An 18,530-nucleotide genomic window follows, 5' to 3' on the forward strand; every position below is an offset into this window, starting at 1 on the left:
ACATGGACAGACCAAGAGAATATTATGCTAAGTGAAAAAAGTCAGAGAAAAACAAATACCACATGATTTCACTCATATGTGGAATCTTAAAAAAAAAAAAAACCCAAACCAAAACCAACCGACAAACAAAAGAAAACAAAAGCTCACAAACACAGAGAACAGATTAGTGGTTACCAGAGAGGAGGGGGTTAGTGTGTGGGTGAAATGGGTGAAAGGGGTCAAATGTATGGTGATGGATGGTAACTAGACTGTGGTGGTGATCCCTCTGTAGTGTATTCAGATGTTGAACTGTAACGCTGTCCACCTAAAACTTATATAACAAAAAAAAGCATGAAAAAAAGATAAAAATAAGAACTTTAATTTGAATAAGAGGGAAGAAAATGATATCAATGACTAAAATATAGCATGTGTAAGAACTTCTATTTTAGGTTAAAGATTATTCTACTTTGAATATGTTAAAGGTAAGATGAGACTAAGTCATTCAATTGAAAATACTCAGCAAATGACTGATTAAAAATGGAGCAAGGGTGAGAGATCAAAGCTATTAGTACAGACACAGAAATCAAATACTGAAGCCCTAAAGAAGGACAGAGACTCGAAAAGAGTAGACACACTGCAAGAGGAATCTCTCCCCTCACCACCACACCGGAAGAGCTGCATAGCTGGAATTAGCTCCTTGCCCTCTCTGCCTAGTAACTAACTCCCCCCATCCTCACATCAATTTTCTGAGACAACATTCGTAGCCCAACTAATCATCAGCCTTCCATTTTGGCATCATCAGATCACCTCACACGTCACTGGCCAGCCTACAGATTGGCTGGCTTTGGGTCAAGGTTCCACCCTGATTCAATCAACCATGGCCACCAATATTAGAAGCTCTCTATGGCAGAGAACACAGTACACATTCATCCCTGTATACGGCACAGACTCAAGAAGAGTGGAGGCAACTTCCTTCAGTAGAGACTGTGAGCTGACAGGAGAGAAATTTCTCACAACCATTTGGGTTAGCCATTGGTACATAAGCACATGGAAAGCACAATCTGTAAGGTAAACAGCAATGGTTTTTATGGACAATTTACAATGAAAAATCTTTTAAAAACTATGGATAAGTTTCATCCTCCCAGGAAGCTGAACCATAGTTACTCTCCCCAAAATCATTAGGACAGTACTTCATTAGAATGCCATCCCTTAAACACCTAAACTATTTGAATAGTTCTTATTTATGGTATCTACTGCCATGACTATTGTCCAAGAGACATCTTACTGAAGTCACTATATATTAAGTAATATCACATTCACAATGCTTGGGAAAGATCACTTGATATTAAATAGTGAAAAAACAAAGTCATATCACAAATAACTAAAGCACCTATAATCAATTAAAATATAAAAATCAAATGGCATTTTATTCTGTAACAAATGTTAAATGCAAGGACTTGTCAAATAGCATATATAATCCTTGAGCAATTTGTCACATAAGTTGAAAACAATTTTTTTTTTGGCTAAGATCAAAATATTCTTTCTCCCTGGCAATCACAGAATATAGGCATACTCCAAATATCTGGCTATTGTTTCCTAGTAAAATGTCTCTTCGTGATTAATACTCAAAATCATAGAAGATACAAATGTCTCAATACAAAGTGTTTATAGCCCATGTTTAATAGGAAAAATAAATACATACTTACATCCCCTAAACTCATATTTTTAACAAAACAACGTTCAGCAAAAGGTTCAGTTTTATTCCATATACAACTGGTAGAATGTCAGAAGCTTGTGCTCTCTGAAAAGGGAGAGTGTCAACTGAGAGGATGTGCATCTTGGAGATGGTGGGGCTCAAACAGGCATCAAAATGTTACTATATACAAAGCACCTGTCAGTTTGGTAAGTGAGAAGACTTGTAGCATTTTATATCCTAACATAGCAGGATGCTACTTTATTACTTAAAAGTTACTTCTCTTACCTGTATGTAAGGCTTGCTGCTGAGTTTTATTACAGTTTAATTACACTTAGAATTGGATGGGAATGTGCGTCGAAATACCACCTGTTATAACTTTATCCATTTAAAACAAGGCGAAAACCAAGAGGATTCAAAGTAACAGCACCAGTAATGTAACAAATAGGCGTCATGTGCCTCCTGATACAATGGACTGAGAGCAGAACATCACTGTTGCCAAAAGTAATCATCTGAATCTAATGATGAGGAAACAGACAAACCCAAACTGAGGGGCAGTCTAAAAAGTAATTTGCCTATATTCTTCAAAAATGTCAAGGTCAAAAAAAAAAAAGTGAGGCCATGGGAAGCTGTAGAGAGATGGTGAGTTTGAGAAACAGAAAAAAAAAAAAAAAGAAAAGAGGAAGATTGAGGAACTGTTCTAGATTATAGGAGACAAAAGAATAAGTCATGAAAACAAGATGTAATATATGATCTTATGTTGGATCCAGGATAAGAAAATTTTTATTTTGCTATGAACATTACTGGGACACTGGCAAAATCTGCATAAGGTCTCTAGATTAAATAAGATTACTGTATTAATTTCCTTATTTTAATAAGACTATGATTCTGTAAAAGAATATTCCTAGGTAAACAACTGACTCAAATATTTCAGAAAAAAAATATGTAGACAGAGAAAGAATAAGGCAAAGAAAACATAGCATAAGGTTAACATTTAGGGAATCTGGGTGAAGTGTACATGAATTCTTTGTGTAACTTTTCTGTATATCAAAATACTTTAAAAGTTAAATAAATAAATAAAATGACAAACCAGCTCTCATGCAGCATATTCACATAGAACATCTAATTTTAAAACACAGAATAAGCAGGAAATCCCTGTATAGTTTACAGTGCCTTTTAAAACTTATTCAGTTTGGTCTAAAAAGTTACCTAATTACAATCCAGCATGCCTCTTGCCACAAATCTGGTGTGATTTCATCATCATCCTCATCATATTGCATATCTGCAAAAAAAAAATCATTCTCACTTGCAATAAATACTACTAGCTCACATCGTACTATGATGTGAAGTAGCAAAAACACATTTACTCTTTACTAAATAAAAAACAATCGCTTTACCCCACTTCTTTAAAATTTCAGTCATCACATTACTTGAACTATAATGAAACAATATACATAGGTATATATGTACACATACATAGGTCTACGTCACATAGGTATTCTACCAATACACAAAGAGGCCTCATGAGAAAGGTTCAGTGCAAGTCGTGTGAATCTGTAACTGTTCCATCGTCTCCAAGAAGCCCATATAATTCTCATTAATAACTAACTAGAATGATAACTAGGAGCAAGCTCATAATCCTCTATCAATAGGCTCCTCAGAGACCAGAGATCAGGTTAAGAGGGAGGAGTCAGCAAAGGACTCCAATAGCTGGGCAATACCTTAAGGTGGGCTGCCTATTACAGCAACATTTCACACATGGACAGGGATGACAGGCTGTATTTTCCAAAGATGGCCACAACTATCTTCCATTTCACATGCTCTTTTATAAAGTGATCCTGACACTCCTACCATCAAGATATAGGGGGTCTATGCTTCCTCCCCTTGAATCTGGGTGGGTTTTTGACTCTCCATAACTAAGAGAATACAGCTAAATCAATGTTACATGATTTTAGAAGCTAGGTCAGGAAAAACAATGCAATTCCACCTTCTTTATTGAAACACTTACTTCTGGAGCCCTGAGCTACCATTAAGAACTCCTACTACTTAGGTGAGAAAATCTAGAGGGCCCACTTACGAGATGCTGCAATCAGCAATTCTAGTCCTTGAGTTCTCCTAGGCTAGATGCCAGACACATGAGTAAACACTCCAGATCACCCAGCCCCCAGCAATTAACACTCAGCCTTTGTGTCTTCCCAGTTCAACCACTAACAGACATCAGGCAACAGACAAGCCATTCCTACTATGCCTGTCCAAATTCCTGACTCATTTAATCCATGAACATATTAAATAATTTTTAAGCAGCAAAACTTTGGGGAGTTTGTGCAGCAACAGTAATTTATAAAATGGGGCATTTGAAAAATCAGTGTGCACTGGTGCTAGTATTAGTCTCATCTTATGCAAAAGAATAAATGTGCTGTATTTTTGTTTTTCTATTCTGACCTATATACATAGTCTGTAAAAGTTAACAACTTTGATTCAAAATTTGATACATATCCAAAATAAATTATTAATAAGTGCTTCTTGAATGCTCTGGAATTACTGACTCCTACACATGGGGGGAGAGGTAAAATAGACAAAGGTATCTAAAATGGCTTGGAGATTACTAGCTTTGATGGCACACTAGATGTTATTATCACAGCCACCCAGGAGAAGTAGGAAGGTTGGAAAAGGAGAGGTAATAATGAAGTCAGTTTTAGTTATACTTGTAGATCATTTATCCTTTTTAACATTTTTATGTTTTCTAGCCTCTGAGAAATGAGACTATTACCTACTCAAAAAATTAAGCTGAAAAAAATTTTTTTGAATTTTTTTCTCAGGAGTTAAGAAAAAGAATACAATGAAGCTAATAAATTTCTAGACGCAAGATAAAAATGAGACAGAAGTTTAAACAGTAGAGTTTAAGTTTTTGCGTCTATTTTCTCCATGAAGTAGCTGAGGGAATAAAGAGAAACGTAAGCGGTGGCCAGGAGATTGGGAGCTAGAAGAAAACGAACTTTGAAATAGCAGCTTCGGAGAACGGAAGAGGGAGCATTAAAAATATACAATGAAAATACACTATACGTGACTACGAACTCTACATGTAAAAAGAAAAAAAAGACATACTGTCCCTGTTCGTTAAAATACATACCATCTAGAAATGTGTCATCACGCGGAAAGAGGAAATGTAAAGGTCATCTTTTAAGATAATTTACTTAGGCATATGACAGCATGAGGGAACGCCAAACTAAACCAAACCCTGACCCCGCGCCGCACACACACACACACAAACTATATTCCTTGTCCCCGGAGTTCTTCCAGAGCCTAACACAATGCCTGGCACAGGCTGACGCTCAAAAATCCAACTATTCATAAATTCATTAACTCTGGCCTAAGGGAAATCAAGAAAGGAGTCCTTTGCTTCAAAGTCGGAACAACGGAACCTGTCGCATGGCTCTGCGCGCTATTTTCAACACGGGAAGGGAGTGTCAGACTCACCCAGGGGCAGACAGAGGAGAGAACAAGAGTCACCCTGACCGAGATGATAAAGGCTACGTTCCCTGCACCCTCCACCTCTCAAAATCCCGGATTCGTTCCCGGCCTCGGGAGTGTGGGGAAACGACTGGGGCCATGGTGCGGCGGACCGAGGAGGAGGCCGCAAATCCTCAATTCGTCCAGCTACCCACGTTTCCCCCCCTTAATGGGTCGCCGCGGAGTGTTCTGAGTGGTCACCTACCCTCGTCCGCGTCATACATATTGGCAAACAGTTCCCGAGCTCCTAACTCTAGAAATCACACACGGAAAGGCGCGCAACAGCTCCCACGTCCGCAGCGTGAGGCGAAATAATTTCCGTCTCCGGCGTTCCCAGAATACTCTGCGTTCCACACGAAGCTCCGCCCACAAAGGCGCCAATTAAGGTCTGCGCCTGCGCGAAGGGTAGGTTGAGCTGTGTTAAGGATTAGTATTGTGCATGCGCGATTTGTGGGCTGAAGTTTCCGCCGTGCCTGACAGTGAGGACTGTTCCTTACATTTTGAGTCGGATCTAGACAATGAAACTTTGTTTTTCAGTGTTGTTGCACAAATAATGGCACCTAAAAAGAAAAGTCACAAAGATTTAATAATAAAGGGTTTAGTTGTAGCCATGCTTTATTTTTTTTGGTTCCAAAGATTTAAAAACACGAAGCTTTAAAAAATGATTTCTGTGTACATAAACCATAGTCAAATTTTTAAAAAATGTTTAAGAAATATTATTTTTAATGTTGTTGCACAAATAATGACACCCCCCCAAAAAATGATAACGCCAGGAAGACGTATTAATAAAAGGTTTTAATTGTGGCCATAAGTCTGCGGCATTAGATTTTCTATTTTCCAGTCCGAAAGACAAAACAACACGAAGCTTTAAAAAATGTGATTTCTTAACGGCAGGCAGTGCCAGCGGCGGCGCGTTGAAGAAGCCTGAAAGTGGATAAACCCTCACTCACTAGCCTATTCGGCCAACCCACCCCAGTTTAGTTGCCCGGAACATTTATCTCCGCTTTAAGTGGGCTCTCTGACCACAGAGAGTTCATCGCGAGAACTCACGAGATTAGGTGCAGGAGGAGGAGCTGAAGTGCGACGCTGAAAAATGACAGCTCTCAGGTAGTCCCGGGCTGTCGCTACTGTTTTACGCACGTCTGGGGCCACAGAGCACGTGCGAAAAGGTGGCTCAGCCCCATTGCCCACGCCCGCGTTTCTCATGCTGCCCGCAGGCCTCACTCGTAGGCTGCTGTGCAGCTTTCTGCGGGGATCCACTCCCACGATAGCGCGCCATGGCCCCTGGGAGACGCTCCTCGAGAGGAGATGTGCGGCCAACTCCACCTCCCGGCACCCATCCGGCCAGGGATGTGGGCTTCCCCGTGGCGCGACAGCGGCTAGGGATAACCAAGGAAGGGCTGACATGGAGGAGAGTTTTCTGTTCCCCGAGTACGTCCCGGATTCGGAGCCCGCAGTGACCCTCCGGGACCAGCTGCAGGAGCTGCAGCAGCGGCAGGAGGAGGAGGAGCGACGGGTGCTGCAGCGGCGGGAGGAGCGGCGGCAGCAGAAACTACGCATCGGCCGGTGGGTGCACCCGGTCGTGGGGCACCCGGACGCGACGGTGCCACCCAGCGGCCTGAACTGTTCGGGTTGCGGGGCGGAGCTGCACTGCCAGGACCCGGGAGTGCCCGGTTACCTGCCCAGCGAGAAGTTCCTCAGCGCGGCGGCGCAGGAGGACGGCGGGCTGGCGCAGACCGTGTGCCAGCGCTGCTGGCTGCTGGTGCATCACCGGCGCGCCCTGCATATGCAGGTGAGTCGCGAGCAGTACCTGGAGCTGGTGACCGCCGCGCTGCGGCGGCCCGAGCCCGCGCTGGTGCTGTACATGGTGGACCTGCTTGATCTGCCCGACGCCTTTCTGCCCCACCTGCCCGCGCTGGTGGGCCCCAAGCAGCTGATCGTGCTGGGAAACAAGGTGGACCTGCTGCCCCAGGATACTCCCGGCTACCGACAGCGGCTCCGGGAGCGACTGTGGGACGACTGTGCCCGCGCCGGGCTCCTGCCGACCCCTGGCTACCGAAGGCCACAACACCCCAGCGGGGACCGGCCACGGGACGGGGAAGAGAATGTGAATCTTTCGCCCAGGTCCCGCACGGTGCTCAGAGACGTGCGGCTCATCAGCGCCAAGACTGGCTATGGAGTCGAAGAGTTGATCTCCGCGCTCCAGCGTTCCTGGCGCTACCGCGGCGACGTCTACCTGGTTGGCGCCACCAACGCTGGCAAGTCTACTCTCTTCAACAAGCTCCTGGAGTCCGATTACTGCATTGCCAAGGGCGCTGAGGCTATCGACAGAGCCACCATCTCCTCCTGGCCTGGTGAGCCTTAGGACGCCCGTCCCCTTCGTATATTTTTTTTTTAATATTTATTTGGTTGTGCCTGGTCTTAATTGAGGCAGGCAGACTCCTTAGTTGCAGTACTTGGGCTCCTTAGTTGCGGCAGGCTGGCTTCTTAGTTGTGGCATGCATGTGGGATCTAGTTCCCTGACCAGGGATCAAACTCAGGCCTCCTGCATTGAGAGCGTGGAGTCTTACCCACTGCACCACCAGGGAAGTACCCTCCTTCGTCTTCTGAGAAGCTGGAAGTCTGATCGTAGTTCAGGCACCTAGTCCTATATCCTTCCTTAATGTACACCAGGGGCTGGCTGGAGGCTTCCTTTAAAAATTCTCTACCTCCTTCGGTCACATTTCTCTTTTGTGTCAGTTTAATGCTTGGAAATTCAGTACATGTTTTAGTAACTTTCCAATAGAAATAATTAGAGTACTTCTAGGTACCAGTCACTGTTCTAGGCACTGTAGATGAACCAGGGGACAAAGCAGTGTCTGCTCTCTTGGAGGTTCCCCTCGTAACTTTAGTTCTTCGTACGTTTCTCCAGAAAGTCCTTTTACTTTCTAAACCTCCCACCACCCTTCAGTCTCACTCTTCATATCTTGAGTTTAGTCAGGAGAGTACTATACAGATTTAACATTTGAATAATTCACTAATGCAATATATGTGGCTTTGTTGTAAAGAAATATCAGCTTTGTGACTTTAAGAAACGTCTGTAGTAATTGCAAAATGGGTCCTTCTGTGACCTGTTTGTATCTAACAGTTGGCAAAGCGAACTACTTCATTTGATCCTTTGAAACCAGTGTTGAACATTGCTTGATAAGCTGTACTTCTCTGTCAGGGACATTGGTTGACTTATACACAGAAGTGCTTTTATACCGGTTAGGAGTATGCAGAAGATGGAAAAAGATCAGGCCTATAGATTTGGCATTCAAATCCTGGTTGAGCTTGTGGGCCGATCTCTGAACCTATTGCCTCATCTGTAAAGTAAGAATAATTTTGTGGAGGGTTGTCATGAAAGTTAAGAGAAATAATCACAGTTTCCAAGACAGAGTAGATCCTCATAAATGTTTTATTCCATTTTCTTGTACAATGTTTATAACAACGTATGTATTCTTTGGTATTTCAGGTACTACATTAAACCTTCTGAAGTTTCCTATTTGTAACCCAACTCCTTACAGAATGTTCCAAAGGCAAAAAAGGCTTAAAAGAGATGCAACTGAAGCAGAAGAAGATCTTAGTCAGCAAGAACAAAATAAACTTAATCTCTTGAAAAAGCATGGTTATGTAGTAGGTAAGCATCTTCTATAGGAAAACTCTTCCTTAGGCCTATGCTAAAACTTTCTGTAGAACAACCTGAAATAGAGCTCTCTGGGGCTAGCCAGTTTTTGTGGGGAGAGACACTTCCTCTTTCTGGAACGTAGAGGCCTTTTAGAGGCAAGGCTACTGTTTGGAAACCCAGAATTCACTGTGTTGGGAAAACTGAGACAGTAGATACTTGGAGAGATCCAGGAAAGGAAATGCAAATAACTGCCTATCTGGCCATTGTCAGCAACAGAAGCATTTTCACTAAGATACCAGCCCCCTCCTTACACACCAGTACAAGTTGTTGACCTGTAGCAGGTTTAAATTGGATTGTCCCCCTTTCCTTGGTATCTCTTTACAACCTTTCTTTACTAAAAACAGTTTGATTCCCAACACTCTCCCCCTTCGCCCAGTGTGCACAGCCAGCCACACATACTTGATCAATGCAAGAGTCTGACTCCCACTGCATTTAGAAATAAAGCAAAAGTATCATTGTGGTCTCACTTCCTTCCAAACACCATTGTTAGTCCTAGTAACTTCTTCGAGGCAAACATAAGAACTACCTGTCTCGAGTCAAAAGCTTTAAAGGAGTGACTACTAACTTCAGTATAACTTGTTCTAGGAAGAGTTGGAAGAACATTCTTGTATTCAGAAGAACAGAAGGATAAAGCTGCCTTTGAGTTTGATGCCGATTCACTTGCCTTTGACATGGGAAGTGAACCTGTTATGGTTGCAGATAAATCCACCAAACGAGTAGAATTGACCCCACAAGATGTGAAAGATGCCCACTGGTTTTATGACACCCCTGGAATTACAAAAGAAAATTGTGTAGGTATTTAATGTCTTTTAGAAACATTAACTTTCAGTTGCAAGAGTACTGTCTTAATTGGCAGAAAAAGAGGTATCCTTTCATTTTAGACTCAGTTCTGATTCATGCATAGAAGTGTTTCAGGGATGAATCTATATGTCATCAAGTACTGTATGCCATTTGGTAGACGTCACTGCTAACAATCTATTTCTATCCTTGTGGTTGTTACCTTAGTTAGGGAGACATTTACAGAATCCTAGATTCTGTGGTTGGAAGAAATCATAAATATCACTGCAGTCCAGCCATCTGTTCCATGCTTGAGTTCCCTCTATAACATATTCACCAGGAGGTGCATCCACCTTGAAGTAAGGAGTGACTCACCATCAGCTGAAGCAGTACCACATCACCTCCCAAGGTCACCCTGCTCTTTATATTGAGCCGAGCAGTGTCCCTGTAATTTGTACCTATTGTTCCCCAAAGGTGTATGGAACAAATATAATGTCTAGTTCCCTTTGCCAGACATTAAAATGTTTTAGAGTATAATATCCTCTCTCTTCCTCACTCTACCCTTTTCTTCTCTTTCATTAGTTCAGCCAACAAACATGGAGCACTTACTGTGCTGACATAATCCAGACGGTTTGTCTTCATTTCCCATAGCTATTATGAGAATAGGCTATGAACAAAGGACCCTTTCCAGAATGAATTCTAATTTGTTTTTGTTCCTGAAAATATGACACAAAGAACTAACTTTCTTATGTAAGTGCCCTCAGATGAACCTAATTTAGAATAGGATCAACTCTACCTATCTTGCCCTTGTATATCTTTTCAGTCCAGTTGCAGGATCTCCCGGGCAACTTTGATTTTATCTTAAATTCAGCCTATATCCTACATATTTGTTATATCTCAGAACCTTTTATTCATTTGCAGTTTTTGTTGTTGTTTTTTTAAATTTATTTATTTAATTTATTTATTTTTGGCTGGGTTGGGTCTTCATTGCTGCGTGTGGGCTTTCTCTAGTTGCGGCGAGCGGGGGCTACTCTTTGTTGCAGTGTGTGGGCTTCTCATTGCGGTGGCTTCTCTTGCTGCGGAGCACGGGCTCTAGGCACGCGGGCTTCAGTAGTTGTGGCACACGGGCTCAGTAGTTGTGACACACAGGCTTAGTTGCTCCGCAGCATGTGGGATCTTCCCAGACCAGGACTTGAACCCGTGTCCCCTGCGTTGGCAGGCGGATTCTTAACCACTGTGCCACCAGGGAAGCCCTCATTTGCAGTTTTGATCATTATCCAAGTCATTGACTGAATCAAGTGTGTATCCAGGATACTGCCTTTCAACAGATCCACTAATCAGCTTCCTTTGAATCTGGTTAGTGACCAGGTTCTAATTCACCTAGTTATCTCTGTATATCCCTGTGAAACAACATTAGATTCTTAGATACTTTTCCTTCCTTTGCCTCATCAGAATCACTTATAGTTTCATTCTCAGAATTTGATGTACCTATATAGATCTTTTAACTTTTTTTTTTCTCTCCTAGAATAATTGTGTCCAGTCTTTACTTCCTTAGCAATCCAGAACTTCAGAGTAACTGTACTGCTTCCTAGTAATGTTCTATCGCTTTAACTTCACCAACTCATTCTTCAGTTTTAGGCTCAGTTAGGTCAGGGATAGCAGTTACTTCAGTCATGTATATCCTCTTATCAATTAGAAAGGCAAGACTTTGCTAACTCGCAAATTCAGATGTGCTAATTTGCAGTGAGAGCCTCAAGTTTTTAGATATAAGAGTTCTCTCAGGGGCTTCCCTGGTGGCGCAGTGGTTGAGAGTCCGCCTGCCGATGCAGGGGACACGGGTTCGTGCCCCGGTCCGGGAGGATCCCACATGTCGCGGAGCGGCTGGGCCCATGGGCCATGGCCGCTGAGCCTGCGTGTCCGGAGCCTGTGCTCCACAACGGGAGAGGCCACACCAGTGAGAGGCCCACGTACCGCAAAAAAAAAAAAGAGTTCTCTCAGGCAGTTTGATTTTCTGTCAGTTTATTGACATATTTATTTAATGCCTTGAACCAGTGTTTCCCAAACTGAACCAAGGAACTCTATTGTGAAGTATTAGGGTCTCTGCTAAAAGGGTTAAAATATTTCTTTACTGCACGTGGCTTTTAATGTGCTTTTTCAAGCACAAATACTGAAGAAAACTACTCACAGCCCCCTTACATATTCTCTTGTGAGTCTCCCTAGGTATCACATATTTTGTTATCTTCTTGTTATTTTTCTTAAGAAGTTCACAAAAGATTTTTAGCCATTTTTTTACTTTCTCAAAATTTTTTAAATCAGATTTTGATTCCCTAAGTCTTATCAGAATCTTGTACTGCCTGGCTTTTCTTTTCCATTTTCTCTAGTCTATTTTTTTTTTTTTTAAACAACAGAAATTTATTTCTCATACTTCTAGGGCCTGGAAGGTCCAAGATCAAGGTGTTGGCAGATTCCGTGTCTGGTGAGAACCCGCTCCCTGGTTCATAGGTGGCTGTATTCCGGCTAAGCCCTCACACAGCAGAGGAGGGGAGGGATCTCCCTGGGGTCTCTTTTTTTTTTTTTTTTCAATTTTTTGATTTATAACAAATTTAATCAGTTATACATATACATATGTTCCCATATCCCCTCCCTTTTGCGTCTCCCTCCCACCCTCCCTATCCCACCCCTCCAGGCGGTCACAAAGCACCGAGCTGATCTCCCTGTGCTATGTGGCTGCTTCCCACTATCTATCTACCTTACGTTTGGTAGTGTATATATGTCCATGCCGCTCTTTCACTTTGTCACAGCTTACCCTTCCCCTTCCCCATATCCTCAAGTCCATTCTCTTCTCTAGTCTATTTAAGAACTCTTCATCCTTAGAAGCCACAGGATTTATAACTTTCTCTCATTTTTTTTTGCTGAGTATTTGGAAGAAATAAGGAAACCAAAGATTGGAATTTAGAAAAGCTTCTTCAAGCTGTTTACCTGCTCCAAGAATGGGGTGATCATTTTCCTTTAACGCATGCATAGCTGCCACTAGGACAGAATATAGCACGTTACCTTACCTTTATCTGAAAACTACTGCTCCCTAGAAGGCTTGACGAGAGAACATGTTTTCTCTCCTGGGATTGAATCATCAGTGTTTTCAATTCACAGCAAATTTGACAGAATTCGGAGGATGCTGCTGTTTCATATTCCTATAAAGTTATTTTGCCATTACTCAAGATTAAGTTGTGAAACAAGAGTAAAGCCATCTATAAATTGATTCATTTAGAAAGAATATATGAATTTTATGTGCAGCAAATTCTAAAATATATACTTTGATTTATTGTGAAGCCTGGAATATATAATAACTTTTTATCTTACAGGTAAAGCACGATATATCAGACATTCATCGAAAGTAATTCTCTGAAAAATCTGCCCTCTGCTTTACAGATTTTAAGTCTTCTAACAGAAAAAGAAGTAAATATTGTTTTGCCAACACATTCCATTGTTCCAAGAACTTTCGTGCTTAAACCAGGAATGGTTCTATTTTTGGGTGCCATAGGCCGCATAGATTTTCTGAAGGTAAGGAAAGTCCGTACCATTTAAAAATAACTTTAGTATTGGGATTTACTTTAAGGAAGCAGATATACGATCAAGACTAGCAAAATGTTGATAACTAGGTCATGACTATGTCGGGGTTGGTATACTATTCTTTTGTGTGTGTTTGAAAATGTCTATAATAAAAACCTGGGATAATGAAATGGGGGGAAAAAAAGTAATAGGTCTTAAAAAACTATATCTTCAATAGGCAGTTGAGTGCCCCATACAGCTTGGCATTAAGCAAAGATACTTTCCCTCTCCTGTGGTATTGTCTTATGTGGAAATCAGAGATCGTACCTTTAAGTGCAGGGTTAATATGCATTAAATAAATTCCATGCTCTTTATATTCCATGATGTGTATACTTTTATAGATGTGTTTTTGGGTTTGGTATTCATTTACATAGCATCACTCAGAGATTTTAGAGCATCTATAGAATTGATCCCCGTTTTACCAAAGTGAGGAGAAAAATGGAAAATGAAACATTGGTATGTCCAACAACACTAAATGCAACCTGCAAGCCATTGCCTTAGCACACTTCTTGGTTTTGTGTTTGTTGGAAATTTAGGCTTACACACTTAAAACCTTATGTATTTCCATAGAGACCACAGAACGTTAACATTTTAAACCAAACTTTACACAGGGACACTTAAAGCAGACAGTATTTTCTTTTGTTTTTTATAATAGATGTTTGTTTGGTTTTTTTAAGTATCAACAAACCTATGGAAGGAATCATAGTTTTATATAAATGGGTGAAATGCAGTGCTTCTGCCATATTTTGCCCCCCCCAACACCTTGTTTTTTTTGGCTGCACTGCACAGCATGCAGGATCTTAGTTCCTCAACCAGGGATTGAACCCGTGCCCCCTGCGGTAGAAGTGCAGAGCCCTAACCACTGAACCACCAGGGAATTCCCCCGATTTTTTTTTTTTTTAATCATACCTTGTAATGTGCTGGTTTTGCAAGTTTTTCATTATATAAAATAAGTTCCTTCTTCCTTTCTTAAGGGAAATCAGTCAGCTTGGTTTACAGTTGTGGCTTCCAACTTCCTTCCCGTTCACATTACTTCGTTGGACAAGGCAGACACTGTATATCAGAAGCACAGGGGTCATACGTTACTCAAGGTGAGGCAATACGCTTTGATGGTTGCATAGTTAGGTTAACACACCCTGTGATAGGCCCTGCTAAAAAAGCCTTTGTTGGACAGAACCATCTTTGTTACACCCTCAGCTAGCTCTCCCGACCTTGTTCACCTTGAGGATTTTGACTATAATGTGAGGTAGGCTCCTATAGAAAAGGGATGTTGGATTAGACCGATCCTAGAATAGTGACACACCTAGGTTTTCTCTAGGCCATACTGTCCAATACGGTAGGCCTGTGTGCATATTTAAATAAGTTAATTAAAATGAAATAAACTTTAAAATTCAGTTCTTCACTTGTACTAGCCACTTTTCAACTGCCCAGCGGTCACATCATTGCAGAAAGTTGTGCTGTATACTGTGAGTGAAGTTATAGATTTTCTCACAACTGGGTGATGCTACTGGCATCTAGTGGGTGGAAGCCAGAGATGATGCTAAACATAATGCAATGCACAAGACAGCACCTCACAACACAGAATTATCTGTTCCAAAACGTGCGTAGTGCTGAGTTGAGAAGCTCTTGTATGAGTGGAAAGGATCTCCTCCCAGGTTCTTAATCCCAGGCACTTAGAGGTTATCTAAGGTACCTCCTCTCTCCTGCTTTACTTGCTCCTTCCTTTGACCTGTTAAGCAGTGTGTTAAAATTTCTCTGATCTTTATTTTTTTTAATATTTATTTATTAATTAATTTATTTATTTGGCTGCGCCGGGTCTTAGTTGTGGCACTTGGGATCTTCATTGCGGCATGTGTGTGGGATCCAGTCCCCTGACCAGGGATCAGACTTGGGCCCCCTGCATTGGGAGCACAGAGTCTTAACCATTGGACCACCAGGGAAGTCCCTCTCTAATCTTTAAAAAAACAAAACAAGACTCAGTGTCCCGCTCGTTCCTCCTCTTTACAATCAAGCTTACTCCTCACGTCCCATCCTCTGCAGTCCCTGTTGTGCCCTTTCTATGCCACCGAAATTGTTCCAAGTTCACCAGAGACTGAATGGGGCCTGTTTACAGATCTTTAACCAGACATGGCTACACACTGTTGGCTGGTGTGTAGTGTATGATAGTGAAGATCTCTGGAGCCAGGCTGGGTCCAAAGCCTGCTCTGCTCCACCACTTAACGAAGCTGTGGGACTTTAGGTAAGTTTCCTTTACCTCTCTCTGTTGTACCTACACCACGAGGTTGTGGAGAAGATCAAGCGCAAGGGGACTGTTGTCACTGCTACGTAAGTGTTTGTGATGATGAAGATTATGGGACATACCTACTGCAAAAATAGCGGGTATGTCCAATGCAGAGGTGATTTACCATTAATTAATGCTCATACAACTGAAAATAAGTCAAAACACAAAAATACACACCCGCCCTTCAACAAGGATAAAACCAACCTGACTTGGGAAGTAAATGCTTCTTTCTCTCTGGATTTCCTAAGAAAGCCAGAGTGAAATTAAAACTCCATCGAAATAAATGCCCTAAAGTTAATACTCCAGAGACATGTAGGATTTGCAGGGTAAGGCTCCACCCCCACTACAAGACTGTGTAGTCTTCAGAGTGGACTCACTGATACTTCTCAGAACAACACTGAGGCTTCTCTCCCAGTGTAATACAAATGGTTCCTTGGGCTGCTCTGTGGCTCATCCTTGCCTTCTGGTTTTCTTACTCACCTCCCAAGTCAAAGTCACTCCTGCCTCCTAATTATCACTGAGACCAGCCTCATAGTCCAAACTGTAATCTACTTTCTTTAGGCTGTTTTGAGATCCTTAGGTATTTTCCCAGCTCCCAGTTTTACTGCCTTCTGCCCACCCTCACCCCACCACAGCTGTAGTTCTCAACCAGGGTTGACTCTTACCTCAAGGGAACACTTGACAAAGACTGGAGGCGTTTTTGGTTTTCACAACTTGGTGGATGCTGAGTAGAGGCTGCTAAAAATTGTGCAACGCACAGGACAGCCTCCCGAGACAAAGAATTATTTGGCCCCAAAGGTCAATAGTGCTGAGGTTGCGAAACCCTGCACTATGCAGATTTTTCCAAAATACAAAGCAGGCCACAGTATTCTTTTTTGATTCTTTTCTCTTTCCTGCTTATAATTCCTTGGTAGTTCCACATTACTGAGAGAAGTCTAAACTGATAGCCTCATCACTAATGCACACACACACATAACATACTCTGCACAGTTAAACTACAGTTCTCTGAACTCATTATCCTTTTTCCAATTTCTGTGTCTGTACATAATACTAACCCAGGATACCTTTCCACTGAGTAACTTTAAGCTGTTTTTCAAAGTCTGCTCTTCATTAATGTTTTCCTTGACCAAACCTTGTTCATTACTTCCTTCACAATCACAGTACTTAGTAGATGCCTCTCATCACGTTTCTTACCTTGTAATTTATTTACTTGCTGTTTCCACCGTCTGATCTCCTCGGGGGTAGGGACCATATAGAACATATTGTAGTAGCTATCTTTGTGTCCTCAGTGCTAAACACAGAGAGATCTGTTAATAAACAGGTAAATTATTATCCAGTTACTTCCAATTCATGGAAACACCTGTAAACATAGAAGCTGAATCTTACCCATTATTCATGTACCCTTGAGAGGTGATGAGGCAGGGATTAATCTCTGTGTCCATCCAGGCCTGTAAGTACTAAGGTATTAGGAAGGATGTTGCTTTAATTGCCCAAAATTATTGTGTCTGAAGCTTTATGGAGGACTGTAAAAACTGTAAGCTAATAAAGCAAGATTCTGCTGTCTGGAGGTTATCACCAGATGGATGCCCGCATGGGGCCCTTGTCACTGGGATCTATAGGTTTCATCCTATCACAGAGCTCCTGGGTTTTTCATTTGACCTAGAAGTGATCTGAGGTTTTTTCAACAGTTGAATGTTTAAAAGGATTTTATTCTTGATACCTGTACAGTATTATCTTATCAGTGCCTTACTTAATATTAGAGTTATCAGGAGTTTAATTTAAACGTCCAAATATCTTCATCTCCTCCCAATGGAAGGTTCCAATGGGTGGAGAAGAAAGAATGGCAGGATTTCCTCCTCTTGTTGCTGAAGACATCACATTAGATGAAGGACTTGGGGAATCTGAAGCAGTGGCTGACATCAAGTTCTCCTCTGCAGGTAATTTTACACCAAGCACTTTTTTATTTTTTAATTTGGCCACACAGCATGGCATGTGGGATCTTAGCCCCCTGACCAGGGATCGAACCCGCACCCCCTGTAATAGAAGCACGGAGTCTTATCAACTAGACCGCCAGCGAGGTCCCTACACCAAGCACTTTTGAAAAGGTGAATAAAATAGCCTTACTGACTTGTAGTATATTTCTATACAGATGTGCCTTAACTGACATAAGCTGAATATTTTAAGAAATACATACTAGATTATTCATAAGATGTAACCTACTCTGAAAATAAATGTGTACCTTTTCACAAATGCATTGCATGCTTTTAAAAAATAGAGTGAAAGGCAGCAGTAGCCTCCCTTGGGTTTCCATTTTGAGCTGTGTTTGGTGTTTTTAATAAGATAGTTGCTAATACCGTCTGTGTTCTGCCGTGTTCTTGCATAGGCTGGGTAGCAGTAACGCCGCAGTTTAAGGACAAACTGCACCTCCGAGGCTACACACCTCAAGGAACAGTTCTGACGGTCCGGCGCCCACTCTTGCCACATGTAGTTAACATCAAAGGAGAGCGCATCCGGAGAAGCGTGGCCTATAAAACCAAAAAGCCTCCTGCCCTAGTGTACAATCTGCAGAAAAAGAAAAAAAGATAAATATATGAAGCTGACCTGTTCACACTGAAGATTAACAATACAGAACATACTGTATACATTACATTGCATTAAATATTGCTATAATAAAACCTTCCGCCACCCTTTTTAAGCTACCAAGGACCGTGCCTCTTTTTAATGAATTGAGTTTGTAAACAGAAGTTATTTTTTGCTGGGTACGTATATGTGTGTATCTGTGATTCAGATATACCTAAAAAGGAGTTCTGTTGAATTCAGGTTTCTCCCACTATATTTTTAATGAAACCAGATAGCATTTCTAATTTGGAGGCTAGTTGAGAGAGCAGCTTAGCAGTTGGCCTATGAAAAAATGGCAGAACATCTATGCCTTCAACATACATGGGCTGAAATGAGATAGAAGCGAGTAAGTGGCT

The 18,530-nt window shown here is 41.8% G+C and overlaps 2 protein-coding genes across 3 annotated transcripts in view; one reads left to right on the top strand and one right to left on the bottom strand.

Annotated features, from left to right (window-relative positions):
- The window catches only part of LOC308613394 (DNA-directed RNA polymerase II subunit RPB2), a 47,211-nt gene extending 41,710 nt beyond the window's left edge, over positions 1-5,501 (bottom strand). Inside the window, exons 1-2 of one of the 2 annotated variants that reach the window (XM_081226851.1) lie at positions 5,388-5,501; positions 2,882-2,954 (exon numbers count right to left, since the gene is read on the bottom strand). In XM_081226851.1, the coding sequence (XP_081082977.1) occupies positions 2,882-2,954; positions 5,388-5,406 (92 nt within the window). In that variant the 5' untranslated portion in view covers positions 5,407-5,501. Of the gene's footprint in view, positions 1-2,881; positions 2,955-5,149; positions 5,254-5,387 lie in introns of those variants that run through there. The other variant, XM_081226852.1, reaches the window with a different exon arrangement.
- Positions 5,502-6,237: 736 nt separating this feature from the next.
- On the top strand, positions 6,238-18,254 carry LOC308614869 (nitric oxide-associated protein 1). Its single transcript, XM_081229685.1, has 7 exons — positions 6,238-7,536; positions 8,676-8,840; positions 9,474-9,679; positions 13,095-13,226; positions 14,249-14,365; positions 17,372-17,492; positions 17,939-18,254. The coding sequence occupies exons 1-7, from the start codon at positions 6,387-6,389 to the stop codon at positions 18,139-18,141; spliced, it is 2,094 nt and encodes a 697-aa protein (XP_081085811.1). The 5' UTR covers positions 6,238-6,386; the 3' UTR covers positions 18,142-18,254.
- The last annotated feature ends 276 nt before the right edge of the window (positions 18,255-18,530 follow it).

This window comes from Mesoplodon bidens, assembly GCF_964165515.1.
Source record: "Mesoplodon bidens genome assembly, chromosome: 1".
NCBI lineage: Eukaryota > Metazoa > Chordata > Mammalia > Artiodactyla > Ziphiidae > Mesoplodon > Mesoplodon bidens.